This window comes from Rhinolophus sinicus, chromosome 13, assembly GCF_057876585.1.
Source record: "Rhinolophus sinicus isolate RSI-liver-muscle chromosome 13, RSI-T2T, whole genome shotgun sequence".
In the NCBI taxonomy this organism is placed as follows: domain Eukaryota; kingdom Metazoa; phylum Chordata; class Mammalia; order Chiroptera; family Rhinolophidae; genus Rhinolophus; species Rhinolophus sinicus.
The window spans coordinates 59,857,565-59,877,578 of NC_142513.1; the positions used below are offsets into that span (position 1 = coordinate 59,857,565).

The 20,014-nt window shown below is 43.2% G+C and overlaps 1 protein-coding gene across 2 annotated transcripts in view; it reads right to left on the minus strand.

Annotated features, from left to right (window-relative positions):
• The window catches only part of IQGAP1 (IQ motif containing GTPase activating protein 1), a 97,297-nt gene that overhangs the window by 12,179 nt on the left and 65,104 nt on the right, over positions 1-20,014 (minus strand). For both annotated transcript variants that reach the window (XM_088789454.1, XM_019716106.3), the window contains 18 exons: positions 18,324-18,487; positions 13,896-13,986; positions 13,542-13,709; positions 12,659-12,801; positions 11,717-11,887; positions 10,957-11,040; positions 10,788-10,859; positions 10,624-10,693; positions 10,058-10,266; positions 9,201-9,356; positions 8,782-8,945; positions 8,058-8,282; positions 4,465-4,605; positions 4,282-4,366; positions 2,961-3,193; positions 2,249-2,381; positions 824-926; positions 97-232 (listed from right to left, as the gene is read on the minus strand). In XM_088789454.1, the coding sequence (XP_088645580.1) occupies positions 97-232; positions 824-926; positions 2,249-2,381; positions 2,961-3,193; positions 4,282-4,366; positions 4,465-4,605; positions 8,058-8,282; positions 8,782-8,945; positions 9,201-9,356; positions 10,058-10,266; positions 10,624-10,693; positions 10,788-10,859; positions 10,957-11,040; positions 11,717-11,887; positions 12,659-12,801; positions 13,542-13,709; positions 13,896-13,986; positions 18,324-18,487 (2,548 nt within the window). The remainder of the gene's footprint in view (positions 1-96; positions 233-823; positions 927-2,248; positions 2,382-2,960; positions 3,194-4,281; positions 4,367-4,464; positions 4,606-8,057; positions 8,283-8,781; positions 8,946-9,200; positions 9,357-10,057; positions 10,267-10,623; positions 10,694-10,787; positions 10,860-10,956; positions 11,041-11,716; positions 11,888-12,658; positions 12,802-13,541; positions 13,710-13,895; positions 13,987-18,323; positions 18,488-20,014) is intronic.

Consider the following 20,014-nt stretch of genomic DNA (forward strand, 5'->3'; position numbering starts at 1 on the left):
GCAATAATACATAAGGTGACCAGAATTAAGACAGACTTACAAGGCCAGGGGACCGCTGAATTACATTTATTTCATTCTCCCACTTTCAGTACTCACTTCAGTAAGATGGTTCGAGCATCCATTTCTGCATTCTCACTCCCAGGCACATCAAACTTGTTGGTCAGTGTGAGAGACACTTCTGTCTTAGCCAGAGCCTCCTTATTTGGGTCATTTAAACTGCCAGCGCTTTCTCCTAAAGTTTTGGGAGGGTAGAAGGAATCGGTACAATAAAAAAAGGAGATATTGGAGAGGAGATATTAACACAAGTAAAAGAAAATGCAAGTCTAAGGAGATACTTGAATAAACCAACATGCACACCGTGGCGAGGACACCTCTTACCGAGAAATGAAACAAAATAAGTGCCAACTGATAAAGGCTAAGGATCCATAATAACACAATTTCACAAATGTTTGGCAAATCACATCAACACTGTGATATTACAATTCTTTCTCAAACTACTCTGTTCGCGTCCTTTATAGGACTTATAATTTCTAATTTTATGATTGTGTGTGTATGTGTGTGTGTGTGTGTATATATATATATATACATACATATATATATATATATGTATATACATATATATATGTATATACATATATATATATATGTATGTATATATATACATTTCAAATGATTTCTTCCACTGGACTTCAGTCCCTCACAGCCAGGGATCACATCTGTTTTCTTCCCCAAGGTCTAAGCAGAGCTCGAACAGAGCAGAAACAGAGGAGGTGACAATTACAACACTCCTTTTGCCTTCTGGGCAGTTAGGTCAGAACCTCACCTATCAGGGATTCGATGGTGGGCACCTCGCCAAGGTCGTCCAGCAGCTCGTGGATTGGATCGTTGTGCTCCGGAGCAATGGCGTCCTGGTGATCCAGCAGCAGCTGTGTGGACACCCAGGGTCGGTTCATTTACACTCAGCCCACCCGCCCCTGCCCCTGCCCATGATGCCAAACACGTTAGGTGACAAGTTTGATAACGAAGCTCCCACATGCAAAGACTGACAAGCCAGTCCTCAGCAAACATAACCAAACAAACACTGTACAGTGGTACCTCGGTTTTCGAATGCAATCTGTTCTGGAACACCGTTCGAATTCTGAAACGTTTGAAAACCGAGGCATGGTTTCCCCATAGAAAGTAATGCAAAATGGATTAATCTGTTCCGGACCTTTAAAATCAACCCCTAAAACTGCAAATTTAGCATGAATTTTACTATCTAATGATACCATAGATCCATAAAATTTACGGCATTCATAAACTAAAATGTTTGTCAATGGAGACGTTTGAAAACCGAGGTCCCACTGTAATATATAAAGCATCACACCTGGCCTCTGTGGACTGACTCATGTTATGACGTACAGAGAGAAAACACTGGTACTCTCTCACCCTCACAGATATAAGGGACTTAAATGTACCATATACCCTACATCAGATGGAAGCCCACAGACTTCAATATCCCAAGTCATCACTGTGCCCTATGACCAGTTCAAATAACTCACAGTCACTTTTGCTTCATGTTTCCAGGATACAGTGTCTTTTTATTCAGAGAAAAGGGCACCTCATCAATGTTGTCATTATTTTAGGGGCACTCAAGCAAAGCCTTGAAGATGTAATTATCCCAGAAATGACAATGCCTGAAATATCATTTATTTTATACACATTTTTTTTACTTCCTGTTCTATTTGCCCCCAAAGGGGAAAAGAACGGATTTTAAATATTTGAAGGAAAAAAAGAAACACCCACAAGAAGCACTCTAAGGCAACAGAGAGGAAAAATGTGGCATTCTATTCATGTTAGAAAAATAAGTCAGAGTAAAAAGAAGTAAAAGCCAGGATAATAAGAGGGATAATACAGAGGGCCGGGGGAAAAAGAATGCACAGTGAAAACCACATTTTATCAAGTCCTTAGATCAGTCTTCACAGGGGAGGCCTGGAGCCCACAGTGAGGGTTCTGGTTCCCTGGACCTGTGCTGGGGCTCGGGAGCTGCATTTTTAACCATCAGCCCAGGTAACGCTGATGCAGGTGGATTGGAGGTCACTTTGAAAAATGTAGCAGAGATATTATTAAGAATAATAAACAAGGCAGATGTCCTGTCAGTAAGATCAAAGAAAGGTGAGCTATCTGGCTTCCGGGAGTGGTGAGCAGCAGCCAGAGAGGCCATTAAGGATAGAGAGATAAAATTAAGTAAGTAAAGAAAAATACTCACTGTGTGGGTGTTGATGATCTCACCGATGGAGATGTAGATCACCGGCTTGGTGAGGGTCACTAGGTCAGAGTACTCATCCACGTTAAATTTATCCTCAAGCTCCGGGACATCACAGGCAGCTTGGAAAAACCGTCTGGAACAAACACAAGAAGCAGACCCCAACAAGTGACACATGTGTGAGAAGGTGGCACAAGGACACCCCGCAGACCTCTGGAGCAATGCGTTCACACAGAGACCAATCCAGACACTTAGTTGTACAGAAAGCGATACATGTTCGCTATGCTGACAGCCTGGGGACATTGGTTCTAGTAACTTCTATCCTTGCCTCACATTAGCTCCACCCACAAGAACCGCCCAACCAAACACCTGCGTCGTTAGAGAACCATCTCTGTCTCTAAGCTAATGCCCTGAACTCACAGCTGAATGTTTGATTGACAAACATTAAAAGCACTCTCCAATTCTCTGGTTACAAATGATATATGCCCAATGCAGAACCATTGTTTTTATGTTAAGTACTGTCTATTTCACAGGAATTCTTTTGAATAGCTCAAAAATCCTCATCACTGCCTCCTGAAGCTCTGAGCACATCACACCCGGATCCTGCACTGTGGCAGCCCAGGGAAAGCCAGGTGTGGTTTTCCGTCTTGTCTTTACCCTCCGAGATAGAAACACACCCACAGAACCTTTCAGGTCCCTCGCCCCCTGCCCGTACCTGAACTTCTGGTAGGACTGGGAAAGGTACTCATTAATGATGCTTAAGTGGGCATTATCTCCCAGAAACATCTTATTGGAAGCTGCATGCTGGAGCATCTTTGCAATGGAGCCAAGATTGCGGCGCTGGTCTGTGGTAAGCTGGCCCCCTGCCGACAGGTCAATGATGTCGAACGCGTCGGGAGCAACAATGGCCGGATTCATGTATCGATAGTAAAGCAAGTTACCAAAAATCTGGAAACAGACGAAAAAGAAAGATGGGTGCTAAAAGCCACTCCACCACGTCAGCCACAGATGATTCTGCTAGCAAAGAAAACCAGAAAACTCAGTCCTGTGAGGAAAAAACGACCACTAGACATAGAGACACACATGCACACATGCACACGGCCTTTCTCTGAAGGCCTGAGCCTAAAATGACCAGATCCCTTGCTTGGATGCAGGGGGAAAAAAAGAAAACGAGAACAGAACTGAAAATCACTACAATGAAAGAACAGATTCAGAAGGTAAAAATGATAGACTTGAAGTCTGTCATTGAGCATTTTAGGGCATCCTTCAGTCACATATCACAGCAGCACGTAAGGCTGCTGTCACCCACGTGCACTTTTCACTTTCACGTAGGTGGGCTTTCGTTCTAGGCAGCTAACATGGTTCAAATAAATCCTTAAACATGACCTAATTAGCGTAGTGTAATCTGTCCAACCCCCATCGTCCTCATGCTGCAGACTTGAAAGGTGGACAAGTTCATGCCTCTGAAATTAAAGTCACTGAACACACATCTCTGCCACAGAAGAATTCAAGGACAGTCACAGCATTTCCCCTAGAATGTCATTCAGAAAAAAATAAAATTAATTCACCTGAACAGAAAGTCTAGAATCGAGGCCTCACTGTAGGAAAGCACAGAACTAGGAGAGAGAAGAAAAAAGCGTTCAGATTAAAAAAATAAAATAAAATAAAAAATTGGAAGGAGCATAAGCAAGTAAGAGAGTTACCAGCAACAGCCTTAGTGGAAAAATTGCGCTCGCGCCCATTCACCTGGCCACCAGCAGAGGGAGCAATTCTTCAGCGAAAAGATAGGACTCAGAAATTGATCTCGACACGAAAAATCTACCTCTATCAGTTTGATGTCTGTGTGCCATTCAAACTCTGTAGGAACTTAGAGAGGTGTTATTTACTCATCACAATCACTTTCAAAAGCTCACAATCAGCTACTGCCAGAATCTACGCTTAGGCACTTACTAAAGGTCAAAGGTCAGGCCTAGCTTTAGAACTTTTTCCTCAAAGGACTACTCGACGGATAAGACTGCCCACTTCCGGGTTCTTACCTTCAGCAGCTCATCCTCACCAGCATCGGGGAACTTCTCATGCAGCGAGTCCTTCAGCACTTTGGCAATGAAGCGCATCCCGTAGCTGTGGGATGGACAAGACTTGTAAGTAGGGCTGGGGGGCGGGGCAGAGGGCACTGATGCTGGGCCCGGTCTGGATCACAAGTAACTGACGGCACTCACGGAATTTTGTCCACAGAGCTGACGATGGCGGAGAGGAACTTGTCTGTCACAGCCCTCATGTTCCTGATGGAGTTGTCTAGCCGTGTCCTGACCTCTTCATGAGCCAGAGCCTGCTCTGGGGTCACATCATAGGGGAGTTTGCTGGGAAAGCAGAAATCACCCCAACTATGTTAGACCAACAGCCAGGGACTGCCTGAGGCAGGACCACATTCACAGACAGAAAGACCCAGAGACATGAGGCAACTTGCTCATTCTCAGGGAGCTCGTGAATGGTGCGGCCAGAACCTGAACTCAGATTTTCAACTGTGAATTGCGTGTCTTGAATTATGTGCCAGGCACTACGATAGGCACTTGGGATAAGAGGTATATGAGACATGACAGCTTCTCGAGTCTCTTACCATCTGGTGGCAGAGACACACAAACAAGTATTTATTTACAAACATATCGTGCTATAAATAAAAAGTGGACAAGTGCTATAGGGCCACAGAGAAGGAACTTCAACTCAGACTACAGGAATCGAGGAAGGCTTCTAGAAGGAAGGGCCATCTGAACTCAGGAAATAGGGAGAAGACGAGTCTTCTAGGAAGGAAGATCAAATGCAAAGGAAGAAGAGGGAGGAGAAATAAGGGTAGAAAAGTAAACAGGGGCTGGGTCATGGAGGGCCCTGTGTATAATGCTAAGAAGTCTGGGCTTCCCTAGAAGCCAGGGAAAGCCATTCAAAGACAGGAGACCTGAATTTTGAGGAAAACTGCTCTGGCCCAACCTAAGGAACGAATTCAAAATGAACACTCACAGATGAAATAAGACAGAACAGTGACACAGCCAGATCCAGAAGTGATGAGGGCACAAATTAGGATGAAGCAGAGGGGACCACGGGGACAGATCTGAGCCATATTAAAGAGACACAATCAATGTGACTTGGTGACCCTCTGGGTACTGGTGAGGGAGGTGACAGCTACATATAGGAGCTGAAGCCAAACAAGCAGACAAGGTCATTCAAGGAGAGGGCAATGAATCAGAAGGAAGTGGCAAGAGAATAGCAGACGTGCTAAAACACGACCTCAGCTCCATGAGGAGACAAGGAGGGAGCAGAAAGTCAAAAGTGACAGGTGAGGTCATGTTCTGGTACTTTCAGTGAGGTCAAAAGGTAGTGATGATCGTCTTGGATTATGTGGGTGGCCTAATCCAATCACAGGTGTCCTAACAAGAGAGAGGCAGAGGGACAGCTGGCACACACACAGGAGGAGGCAATGTGATCACGAAGGCAGAGGTCAGTGAATGCCACAGCCACCAGAAGCAGGAAGACGCAAGGAACGAATTTCCCACTAGAGCCTCTGGGGGGAGCACGGTCCCGTGGACGCCTCGATTTTAGCCCACTGATACGGACTTCGGATTTCTGGCCTCCAGAACTGTAAGAGAATCCATTTCTGTTGTTTTGAGCCACTAAGTTTGTGGTAATTTGTTACAGGAAACTATCACAAGCCACAGGGTACAACTACATTTGTCATATTGTGGCTCAATTACAAACACAGGTAGCCTATGAACACAATTCAGCAAAAATCAACAAAAGCATTCTGTGAGAAACAATCGGCTGTCTGGCATTTACAATAAAAAGTACTGTATATTTCATTATTTGTAAGTTGTGTGCTACACATCTTTTATGTCAGTAAAATTTATAACTTTACATGGAGGTGACATTTTTTTAAAAGTAGTATATGCGCAAAAGGAATGAAAGTGCTAGACACAATGGTTGTAGTCAGAATAGCACATTTCTACGATTTAGAGGTAAACATCCTCAAGAAGCAACAAGGCCCCAGCTCGCTCTGTCCGGTGGCCGAAGCTCAAGGATCGAAGACGCCTACATGCAGTACAGGTTCCCCTCAGACATTATACCTCCCAGTTATTGGTGTTTTAAAAAAAAAGTGTTGAAATCAATTTCCATTTTGTGAAAAACAAAATAAGACACCAGTTTCTGACAGGCACCAACAGAAAAAAAATCCTGAAATACCTAGTGGAATTTTGACCTACAAATGACCGATTCATGGACCATCAGAGGAAATACCTTAGTACCTCCGAGCCAGTATCCACGGGGCTGTCATGAAGGGATGCCCTGGGCCGCAGGCGAAAGTTCCCAGGCAAGCACTCAGCTGGCTGACGACATTCCAGGATGTGGGCACCCAGTTCAACATAACAATGGATGTTTCATGACACCCAGCAATGATCTGACTCCTGGTGGCAGACTTATGCATCACGGAGGACCAAATCAGATGCCAAATAATTCCTGACAGGGGATAAGCCCTTTCCAGGAGTACAGAGGGGAGGTAAATGCTCTGTCTGCACCCAGGGCACACCTCCCAGGTGCCCAGGTACCTGGGAAGTAGAATGCTGCAAAGCCACGCTGTCCAAAGTAAGGGCCAGTGCCAGTCTACGAATCAGTCCAAGGTGGAAGGAGAAGCCTGAGCTAGAATGTAATCAACACACTGATTCCTTCATGGAATAAAAACCACGTCAGCTCAACCACACAGTGTGCTTAGCGGTATAGACCGTTTTCAGTTACTGGCCCACAGGCCACACTGAGTAGCCATGGTATGGAGAGCTCCTCCTCTTAAGCTCCAGAGAACCTCACGCATGATCTGCTTCTACTCCAGAACAAGACGACGACCACTACAGACTAAGCTGCTCTCACATCCATTCCTCACCCCTCCCATCCTCACCCAAGCTGGATAAAACCAGAAACATGCTGGCTTCCTGAACTCTATTTCCCCAGCATTACCCATGTTGTATTGACACACTTGCTTTCGATGTGTTAGTGCTGGTGCTTAAACGCCGGCCTGGCACAGGAGATGCACAAATGTCCTGAATGGCTAATTTAGTTGGTCCAACTGTCAGTGTTCCAGGCAGCTCACTGTTCACCACATCATCTCCTCCTCTTCCCTTTAACGGGATAATGAGCGCACGCAGGTCTGTACGCATCTTCCCAGCCAACCACATCTCTAGTTACGCCAGTGTCCGGTCAGCTCCCAGACTCTCCCAGGCTCCCTCCACCGCACAGCGTGGATAGGAACGCTCTGCATTTGCTCTTAGCGGGGCTGGCCCCTTATTCTCCTTCACGTCTCCGCGAAGCGAAATGTCACCTCCTCGGACAGCTGCGCCCTCACGGCCCTCACCACCATCTAAGTCAGCTCCCTCTTAGAGTTTCCACTACAGTCCCCTACACAAAGATTCAAAAAACTTTCCTCAATTTGGAACTCTCTTTTTATTTTTATGTACCTGTTTATTGTCTCTCCCACCCAGTACCTGTGAGTAGAGGGCAGGCAGCATGTCTGTTTCTTTCATTATTGTATGTTTCATTCATGACTGTTATAATTGTATGTGTACCTAACACAGTGCCTGGCACATAGTAAGTACTCAGTAAATATTTGCTAAATAAGTGAACACATTACTGGTCAACAATCTACAGAAGAGGTATCTAAGGTATCTAAGGAAAAACTATTTGAACTATTAGTTTGTAAATCAAAGGTTAACTGCTTAAAAAAAAAAGGAGAAAGAGAAAAATAAAAACACAACAGAAAAAGGTGTTATGGTTACCATACCTTGCCTCTCCTGTTTGGGACTCCATCTGATTAACCCACGATTTGTAAATGTCCACGGGGTCAGTTTTGATGTTGAGAGATTTGTCATCCATGATCTCCTTCACGACTGGGGCCAAGATCTGCCTCAGGGCATTCTGGCCCCGGGCACCACGGTTGAAACTTACAACCATCTTAATAACTGTAGGATTTCCTGTCACAATCTCTTGAATCTGGTCTACTTTTGACCTATAAAATATCAGATACAAACTCAAGTTAAACTAATCACAGAATCCATGAGGTTAAAAAGCCATCCTTCCTACTTAACGATCCCATCTCTGGAAACAGAAATAGCTGGACGGAAACGGTACTTGCTCTTTCTCTAGAAACACTTCCCAACACTCGTCTGAACACAGGCCCTTTCTGTTGCTGCAAACTCAATCATGGGAGCACGGTCAGGTCCTTCATTAGATAAAAACATGGACCCTTGATGCTTGGATCAGATTCTTAAAAATTATGTTTTAATATAGAAATGTTCCTAAAATTAATTTAGTGAATCTCTTATTCCATCACCTCCCCAGAAGCAGCAACACTTTCTATTAGTGATTTAACAAGCGGGTGCTTCCCTCGAGTGTTTCACAAAAATCACAGCATTAACTGTGAGCAAAACAAGGTACAGGCAGCCTGAATCTCCCGCTCCGAGCATGTGTGACAGGGGAGGGCCCCGGCCCCGCAGAAGCGGTCGTACTTGATCTCCTCCTGGAGCGCGGTCTTAAAGAGCCGCAGGAGCAGGTACTCCTCTCGCTGGTTGGACGCATAGTTGTAGAGGGTGAAGATCACAGAGTCCATGAACTTGGTGGACTTGTTCTGGGGCATTTGAAAAATCAGCTTGGCCAGATAGGTGGGGTTGGTCTGAAAAGAAAACCAAGGGATACGTAATTTCGAGATAACATAAAGGCTGGCAAAATAGTGAAGGTTTCTTCAACTTGAAGGATTAGAATGTATGTAAGTAAAGAAACAAAATATAAGAAAGAAAAATGAGACAGCCCCCTCTGCTCACCCCTCAGAGAAAATCACAGCTCCTTCTGTAGAGATCTTACGGGGAAGGTTTTCTTGCGGAAAGTCAATTAGCTAAATTTCACAATACCAGTTCCAGGAGCTACTCACTTGCAGTAAATAAAACAAGTGTTGATAAGCTTCCAGCTTCTCCCTCTTCTCCTTGCTCAGAGCTTTGAGACCGCCCTTCTGTTTATTTAGCATCATCATATCAGATAACTGTTCCTTATTTTTTTTGGTAAGTTTTTTACTGTGGGAAACCACATCCTGCAAACAAAACAAACACATAAATCAAAACGCTTTCAAAGACGAAACTCGGCACGGTGGAAAGGTCTTTTATCGCCTCGAAACTTGCATTAAGTTTTACTGTACTGGCAGAGACCCATTAAATATGTTAGAACCACTACACTGTGTCTTATTTTCAGTACACCAACCAAATATATTCCTACGTCCATCTTCCTGTAAAGAACCTGAACCATAAAAATGTCCACTGACTCAGGAAATCAACTCCTAGGAATCTATCCGAAAAACAGAGTCCAACTTACAATAAAAGCTACATAAAGACTGAGACTTAACTGCAGTGTTCTTTGTAATAATCAAAACTTGTCAAATAGTTGGGGGGAAAAAAGGTAAATCATGGTGTATCTTCTAATGAAGTATAATGCTGTGACTAAAAATAACCCTTATGACTACTTATGATATGGAAAGCATCCTATCCTCTAACAGTAAGTAAAAATGTAGGATACAAAATGATTGTGAAGTGGTGGAATTACGGGATGGTTTTTATCGTCTTTTCTCTATTTAAAATGTTGCTATTCAATTACAGTATTTTATTTCTTCTATAACTTTTTAAAACTGTATGGCATTAGCTGAGAAGGAAGCCAGCCTCCACCCTCCCCACGAGTCAGCGACAGGGAGACAGGGACCCAAGCAGGGGCCCCGAGGCCCCGGCTGGCACGGAACCATACCTGCAGCGTAATTTTATTTTTCACTAGCAATCCAATTTTGATATCCATGAGATTGAGGTCATTCTCCAGCTGTTGGTTGGAACGAATGAGGGTAATGACCTCTTCCCGCATCTTCATAAGATCCAACTCCTCCTGAAAATCCTGGTCACTTTGGTCGAGCAGGTGGACGAATTTCCGGACCACGATCATTGGAGGATCCTCGGCGTTGACTGACAGGAAGAAAGCACACATCAGACAGAGAACAGAGTTACCAAGGAAAGTTCTAAGTCTCAGGAAACGTCAGCACTGTCTTGAAGAAACAGCTCTACGTTCACACGGATGTTTATTTTGGAGCTGTGCAGACAACCACCAGCTAGTCTTCTCCGTCATGCTACTGTATTGCTACGTGGTGACAAAGGCTAACATGGCAAGCAATGGGACATGGAACCACAGGTTGGCATAGGGGCTTAAATCCCAAGCAGCACTACCCTACCCCCCAAGCCTTGCCTGCAGGAAAGCAAAGAGATCCGCGGAGAAAACCCAGAACCTGACGGCCTCAACTCTTCTCTGCTGAGCCAGTTACTCACTGAGAGTCTTGTAGTCATCACGAGCTTTGTTTGCCCGAATAAAAGCCTGGATTTTGACAATGTCATTTATCTAAGGAACAAAGAAGAAAATCCCATTAGTCATCTGCCCACCAAAAACACAGCAAATCTGATTCTGCTGGCCCTCATTATGCAAGGGCACTTACATGGTCTCGGAAATACTGCAGGCGATCTCTGTAGCGCTTTCGAGCTTGATGCATCCTCGCCAGGGACTGAAGCTGTGGGGAAAGGACGCTGGAAATCACAAACGTCCTTCACCCCAACACACGCCCTACTTGCACCCCCAGCCGAGAGACCACATCTGGGCTGCCATACCTTTACAACCTCATCTTTATGGGAGCGCAGGTACGCCAAACGATCTTGGTATGCCTTCTTCTGCTTGTATCCTCTCCACTGCGACTGAAACCATCAAATATTACAGTTGACACGTTATTTCTCAATGATCAGAGGAAGTTAAAAAAAATCTCCCCTCGGTATATTATCTGAGTGCAATTCATGACAAAGCTTTGAGTGACAGACAGGGATGCGAGCCGGGGTTGTCCAACCACAAGGTAGGCACAATGGCTACTTTCCACTTCCCTGATGTTAGTGACACATCACAACTTTTCAAGTGCTTCCTCAGAGATTCTCTTATCGGCTCCTTACAAAGAATCAGGTGAGGAATAAAATTAATTAGTATCCCCACTTACAGATGAGGGAACGAACAGAGAGGTTCACCACTACCTGGCAGTGGTGGAGCCTTAACTCGTAACTCAAAATTCTTTCTGTGACACTGTGCTACCTTGTCATTGAAGCAAACCACAGCTGTTTCACTCAATATTCAAAACTGACACAGAAGAACAGCCCTAGAAGACAATAAGGTGCCCAAGAACGGCAGTGGGCTGACAACTCACCACCAGACAGTGTAGTAAGTGCAGTCTGATTAGTGGCAGTAAAGAAGTACTTGTCAGAGGGAGGACGAGACTAAGCAGTCAGAAGGAAAAAAGATACTCAGACATCTCAGCATAAGAGCTGACTGTTTATTAGCCCTGCTGTAGACGCCCACCTGCTGTCTGCGTAAAAGGCTCTGAAATACCTGAATGCAGGTGATGGCAGGAAGTTGTTTCTTCAGGAAGTTCATCCTGGATCGGAATTCCTGTCGGACCAAGTATCCCCGACAGCAAGCCTGCAGCTTAGTGATCAAGCCTTCATTGGCCAGCCAAAGCTGCTCTCGGTTATACGCAGCAGTCACCCCAGAAATGGAGCTCTGAAAAAAAAGCATGTGGTCACATTGGAAGACATACTTAGGTAAGAAGAGAGACAAATTTTAATGCAGTATCATCCACAGCACTCAAACTAACCCTCACTGCCTTCACAGTTTCTACTAGATCTTTAGCTGAGGAACGGAATGATTTCAGGTCTATTTTTCAGGGCCAGGTTGTTTTCACAGCCCCAACATGTCGGGGGGGGGGGGGGGGAAGCTTGATCTTTTACTCATATATATGCACTCAGCTACCCAACACCGACTGTGCCAGGAACCGTGCCTGGGTCATTACAAGAAGACAGAGTGACAAGTGCCAACACAGAGCCGGGTACCAAGTCCCAGAAGCCCCTAGAATGCCCCAGTGCAGGACACTACAGGGGAATGACCAGACCACATTTGGAAGCGCAGGTTATATTCTCATATAGGACAGTTTGGAGTTTGTGAAATAGTCAAAGAGGTTGAGTACGTAAATTGGGAGAGAAAAACAGTAGTCACATTTAATGAGGGGTCCGAGAAATTTTTCCTTTTCCTTTTCTGCTTCATCCAAGTTTTCTTTCATAAGCACACAATTTATCTGACTTAATTCTACAATCCTAATGTTTTTCTAATTTAGGCCTTAGTCACTCTACCACACTAGAAAAAAAATTACTCCAAAATAGTTCCTTTCATAACTTTTAGTCTAGGGCTTCTGACCACATGCACGTTCCTCCTAAGTAATATTAGCTCTAAAACACTTTCTCTCTGCTTCTTCTTACGGGAAGAAATGTGACCTACCTGGATCTCCTCCCGAGAAAGCTGCACAGAATTTTGCACAAAGCCTGGGGGTTCATCCCATCCTCCTTTTTGAGTCTCCAGATTGTGGTAATAATAATATCCACCTTTCACCCAGTGTTTCACCCATTTGCTGTTATTATCTCCTAGCAGAAAATAGAGGAAAAATAAAGGGACCCAGATCCACATTCCCCACAGTCATGTGTGTGACACTACAGGATGAGCCCGCTCAGGTTTAACAATCTACATAAAGACCATTCCCCAAAACTGTTCCTTGGACCTGTAAGAGTAAAGGGGATCCTAAGTCCCTCTTAAATGAGGGCTCTGTGATGTCTCATTTAGTTCCCTCACATCTACATTATCAAAAGAAAATGCCTATACAGTCCAATTGTGGAATTAACTCTGACTAGCTTTATTCCTTCCAAAACCAACATCTAAGACCCTAGGTGTCAGAAAACTATTTTCTAATACAAGATCTGCAACCATTCAGCCTCTCTAGTTAGTTAAAAAAGGCCATGAATAGGGATGAAAAGTCTGATCTTTAGTCCCTTCTTTTTTGCAAATAAACTACTTTTATCTTTCTACAGGCTTAGATACTACAGGACCTACTGACACCCTGTAAAAGATGAACAGTCAAATATTTTGATCCTTCCCACAGTCTCAGAAAATTGACCTTTTTAAACATACCTGCTGACAAGGGGGGGGGGGGGAATTAATATTTTCAAAAATAGGGATATTATCTCCTTGGGGTCTTTAAAATAAGCCTAAATACTGTCCTTCTACATGAAAGTATCTTTCCGAACAGCTTGTCCCTTTCCTCTACATGGGTCCCTCATATATTCAAGCTCTTAGCTTTAGAGCACGTATTTATTTCCCTATAACTTACCTCCTGCCAGCCTTTTCTTTTTGGCTTCAGCAAGGTCACTCTGGTACGTTTCACCACACTCAGGGATGACTCCATACAAGCCGACGTCAGGGGAACGAAGGGCACTCAGTGTTTTGACAACATTACCACTCGCCACGGCCTCATTAATGGCAAAGATCCCTAAGGCAACTACAGTGGAAAAGAACTGTTACTGAAATAGAAAATAGCTAAATTCATACACTACTTCATCTAACTGTACCTTCTGGCAAACTGTTCCCCCTATAACTCTTCATTTTGGCCAAGCTGAGCTATGAGCACTGAGCTATGGAGCACCCCACCCTCCACTAAAATAGAAATGAAACAGCTGATACGTACACCTCTGTGCTTCTTGGGTGTCTTTATTGGACTGCCAGATTGCACCCTGAATTTCATCCAACCATAACACAGCTGACTCATCCTGGGTTTCCTGTACACCACGAGAAGCAAAACAATATTAGAGCCATGAAATCAGGGCACATGTGATGAAGGGGGCTTCTGAGACTCGATTAAATATACAAGAAAAAGTTTCAAACACATGAGACACACAGAACAGTCAACTGGAAGAAGCCAGGAATACAAGAACTGGTGACAGGTTACAAGAGAAACACCTTAGATGAAGTGGTGGGTACATGAAGATGAACTCAAGTGACGCAGCAGCTAGCAGAGGAGAAAGGACTAACGTGGGAAGGAACCCAAGGGAATGTGAGGACATTTCTGACTGATCATTAGCTGGCCACTGGCTAACCAAGCAGAGCCTTCAGTGGATACACATGATGAAGAATACAGACTTAACAACAGTACAAGTCACTAAACAGACAATGACAATAGCAAACAAGGACAACAAACCCTGAGGAGAGACTACAATCTGATTGCCAGAGTTGCCCTGTTCTTTTATTAACATGGCCAATTTTCAACAAAAAAATTACAAGACATGCAAAGAAACAAGAAAGCGTGGTCCAAATAGGGGGAAAAAAACGCAGAAAATAGAAATTGTCCCAATTGAACTTAGTAGACTTACATCAGCTATATTAAATGTGTTCAAAGAACTAAAGGAAACCATGTCTAAAGAACTAAAGGAAGGTGTAAAAACAATGTCTCACCAAATACAGAATTATCAATAAAGAAACAGAAATTATTTTTTAAAAAAGAAGAATCAAATGAAATTTTGGAGTTGGAAAGTACAATAACTGAAATGAAAATTCCTAGAGGGACTCTGCAGATTTTAGCAAACAGAAGAATGCATCAGTGAACTTGAAGATAAGTCAACTGAAATTATGCACCCTGAGGAGCAGTAAGAAAATGGAATGAAGAAAAATGAACAAGCCTCAAAGACCTGTGGACACCATCAATATCAATATATACAGACAACATGGTGAAGAAAGAGGCAGAAAGAATATGTGAAGACAAAATAGTCATGGGGATGTGAAATACAGTATGGGGAATATAATCAATAACGTAAAGATTACGTAGGGTGTCAGATGGGTACTGAACTTATTGGGGGGATCACCTCATAGATTATATAAATGCCTAACCACTGCACTGTACACCTGAAACTAATGTAAAATAATATTGGATGTCAACTATAAATACAGAGAGAGAGAGAGAGAGAGACACACACACACAAAGGATGTAAAGCATAGGGAATATAGTCAGTAGTATTGTAATAGCTCTTACGATGTCACAGGGGTAGTAGACTTGGGGGGGTTATCACTTTGTGAGGGGTATAAATGTCTAATCATTACGTTGTTTTGTACATCTGAAACTAATATAAAAAAAATTCTACCCCAAATTGAGATCATTTGATGATGCAACAGAAATAAATAAAAACTCAAGTTCAGAAACAGAAAAAAAGAAAAAGAAACTGAAGAAAATCTGAAGAGACCTATAATAAAATAGAGATGGAGTTAGTAATCAAAACGTATCCTACCAAAAAAAAAAAAAACACCAAAAACGCAGGACCATATGGCTTCACTGGTGAATTCTATCAAATGTTTAAATCAACAATTAACACCAATCCTTTACAAACTCTTCTAAAACACAAAAGAGGAAGGAACACTTCTCAATTCATTCTATGAGGCCAGTATTGCCCTGATACCAAACCAGATACAAAGGTATCACAAGAAAACTACAGACAAAAATTTAAATTAAGATCTTCTGCTTGCTAAATTTGGAACTCAGATGATTATTTTTAAAACCATTCCCAAGATGGCTTAGAGGAACTTAGAAGTCTTAAAAAAGACAACTCCATCTAATGTGCAGTCCACCCAGCTGGGCCTGGCAGTGTTAATCAAATTTCTAACTCCCCACTTCCTACACATTTGATGAACTCTGAAAAGTATTCCACAGCAAAGGAAATGCTTCAAACTGTAGTCACATCCTCTAAAAGTTTAACTCCCACAACCCACGCAAAAGGAGCAGTTAGGCTCAGAGCATGAGTGAGAGCAGGTACAAGTTATACCCTCAGTCCACTTTCCCTTTTTAGACATGGAATCCGGCCTAGATTATTCTAGTAAAGCCCACCCCTCTGTCAGATAGAAGACTCTGCCAGGGCTTATATGGCAGCAAAAACTAACACCACCACCACAAGCCTACAGACAATCACTGCAGCCAGGCGCCCCATCTCCTGTTAGAGATTCTGAATTGCCAGAAATTAGAGTATAAAGCTCAGGAATCTGTATTTTTTAAATGACTTTTCAAGTGTTCTAATGATCAGCCTAGTTTGGGAAGTTCAGGTCCAAATGATCCCAAACTGGCATCTGAGACAGAGACCTCCACTGATAGCTTCCCTACAGCCAACAGCTTCTCACCTGAGTAAATAAAATCAGTCGATCCTTTTGTCATAGTTTCCAGGCTGCAGGATAGGAGTTGTGATTCAACCCTCACCACAGGATCAACTGACATTCTGCAGAGTAATGTGCCTCTTAAATGAAACCTGGTACTTGCTATGCTTACATGATCACGACATGGTAATGTCAACTATTCTCATGACACTGGAATCAAAGGAGATCTATCAACATTATAATATTACCCACAACTCCTCTGTCCCAACCCACACTTTATAGAGCTCACATGGCTGTACAAAAGCCCCAATAAGACAAAAGCCTTGGTCTGTTTTCCTTCCTTTCCCAGAAAGAATCTGACCCCCAGAATTAAGAATTTCTTTCACCTTTGGATTGCTACGAGAACCTCACTGTAGGGATCTTCTAAGTCAGGAAAGAAAGCCGTGCTCCTCCCTATCTGATTGTTGTTAGTTAGGAAGACCCTAAAAGGAGGCCAATCACGATTAGAAACCCAGAAGCATCTACGCGTTAATCACAGGCCTAGTATGTGAGGGCCTACTCAGATACACAAGGTAACTTCCACCTCAGCAACAGCCTGGAAAGAGGTACAAAGCTTGGCCGTGCCCTCAGCAAACTAGCTGAGAGGTAAGACCAACTTTTTTTTAAGACCAACCTTTTAAAACATGGGTTTGTGTTACAGTGGCTTTGGAAAACTTTTATGTTCATAGCAGCATTATTCCAATAGCCATAAAGTGGAAACAACCCGTGTCCATCAACTCATAAATGGAATATTCCATATTCCACACAATGGAATATTATTATTCAACAAAAAGAAATGAAGTACTAACACATGCAACAACTTGGACAAACCAAGCTAAGTGACAGAAGCCAGTCACAAAGGCCCATATGTGGTATGATTCCATTCATGTGAAATGTCCAGAACAGGCATATTCATAGACGGAGGGTAGACTGATGGCTGCCTAGGGCTGGAGAGATTGAGGGGTAAGGAGTGACTATAACGGGTACCAGGCTTGTTTTGGGAGTGATGAAACTGTTCTAAAATGCATTGTGGTGATGGTTGCAGTTCTGTGAATAAACTAAAAACCACTGAGCTAAACCCTTTAAAATGGTGAGGTGTATGGTACGTAAATTGTATCTCAATAAAGCTGTTAGGAAGAAAAAGCTTTATGGCATTGTCAACACATATGTATTCCCTATGACCCACAAATTCCACTCCTAAGTATACCTACGAGAAAGGCATACATACACTTGCCAAAAGACATGTGCTAGAATATTCACAGGAGCACTATTGCAATAGCCAAAAACGTGGGAAACAACCAAAAATTCACCAATAATGGACTATATAACCACACAATGAAATAGTACACAACAACGACCATGAAGAAACTATTGCTGTATGCAACCACGGGCAGTTTCACTACTGTGATGTTGGGCAGAAGAGGCCGGACACAGAAGAGCACGTGATGGATGATCTCACTTAAATACAGTTCAAAACAGGCAAAAGGCAATTGTGGTGTCAGAATCAGGATGGTGGTTACCACCAGAAGGTGTGTGTGGGTGACCAGGGATGGATAAGGACAGGAGGGGACATGAGGGTGGTTTTGTTAATGTTTTTTATAATCTGAGTACCAATTACACAGTTATGCTTACTTTTGAAAATGTATACAACAGTACACTTATATAACTTATGCAATTTGGGGATCTTATATTTCAATACAAAATGCACTTAAAGAGATGTAAGAGATGTGTCTCCACCAATAACAAAAAACCCAAGCGTGTAAAATAGCAAAGCTTCCGGAAGGCAGAGTCTATGCCCCTCACACCTGCGTCCTTCAGAGCTCTGAATCTAAGGGTGCCCAGGAAATCGTCATTGAGTGAATCGGGGGAGACGTCCCCCCTTTATCTTGGTTCTAGGAGGACTGAAGTTCTCTGAACAGAAGGGAACCGTTTCTGTGCAACTCGCCTGGGCTTTCTCTCTCTTTGCTCGGATCAGCGTGTCTTGGTAATGCTGGGCCACTTCTGCCAGGACGCCCTCAAGTTTAGCTGCAGGAATCTGCAGGGCCTGCAGAGTCTTCTGCGCGTCACCTTCATCCAGGGATTCATTGATTAACCCGATGGCTAAAATCCCTAAGTATGAACAGACAAAGGTTATTTTTAGAATTAAGAAATTCAGGAAGCAAGTCAGTCTTTAAACATGCTAAGTGACCATAATTCCACCCAAGCGTTGCCATGGTTCAAACTATAATTTGTCATCCATAATATTAAGCATTGATTTTTTTTTTAAATTTAGGTTTGTCACATACAGTAAATTCCCTTATATCCATATTCCTATCGAAAGCTCAAGTCTTTCTGTTTTATTTGTAATTGCTCTAACTTGAAAGTATGAGGATTTTGATGAAACTGGCTTTCATAGTATAGTTTTCAGGTACACACCAAAGTGTAACCAAAAACCATTCTTGATTCACAAAAAGTCAGAGATCAAGGATTCGGATCTTACAAAGTCACCTAATTCAGTATTTCCATAAAAGAAAAGACGAGGCTTAGGGAATCTCTTCTCCAAGATCACACAGCAAACAAGCGGCAAACAGAGGATCCAAGCCCACGGCAAGGCTCTTTCCACCCAATCAGTTAAATAATTCTCACAGAAAATACAAATTAAACTAGAAACATTCACTGGTCAGGGATCCTAGTTGGCTGTGCTACTTTTGTAAGGACTCTACTGTATAATAAAAAATCGGGCTGGTTTTTGTTCCTGGTTCCTGGGAAGGAGCTTCTAAACCTTTAGAATTTCCCAACTGATAGGAATAGCTTTGTTATTTATGGTGGACCCCTCGGACCACGGAACCAGGTGACTTTTGATGGGCCCCTCCACAGTTTTAGGATGGGGGCTGGCCATGCTGGAAAAATCAACCTTGTGATTAGAAGACTGGGCCATGTGATACCATGATAACCCAGCCTCCCTGTCTCCAGGGACTGGAAATTAAGTTCAATTACATGGCAATGATTCAATCAATCATTCATATGTGATAAAGCCCCAGTAAACACTCTGGATACCCAAAGCTTGGAAGAGCTTCCCTGCACATCCCTGGTTGTGATACACATCGATGTGTTGGGATGAGACACATCCTGAGGACACCCTGCCAGACATGGCCCTACAGGTCTCTGCTTTGGGCTGGTCCTGATTTGCATCCCTTATAATAAAACTATAATCATAAGTATAGCACTTTCCTGCATTCTATGAGTCATTCAGCAAATTATTAAACCTGAGTGGGTAGAGGAAACCCCTGAATTCATAACATTTTGTTCAGAAATGTGGTGGCCCGAGAGCCCCGGCGCTTACAGCTGGTGTCTGAAGTGAGAGGAGTCTCGTGGAGAACTGCCCTCTGCCCGTGTAACATACCCAACTCCAGGTAGATAGTGTCAAAACTACTACTTACAACAGCATTTAAAAATAACAAATCATGTTCAAGTCCCCTCCTGGAAATTTTAGTTATTACCTACATACCTAGTTACAGCAGTTGCCTGGTATTTTGAAAAAAGATCCAACCTTAGCTTTTTGAGTTATACATATTTCAAGTTTAAAAAAGCCTTCCAAGAGCAGTGCTCAGAAGCAGCTGGTGGACTCACACCACCTTTCACTGTGACGTCACTGGG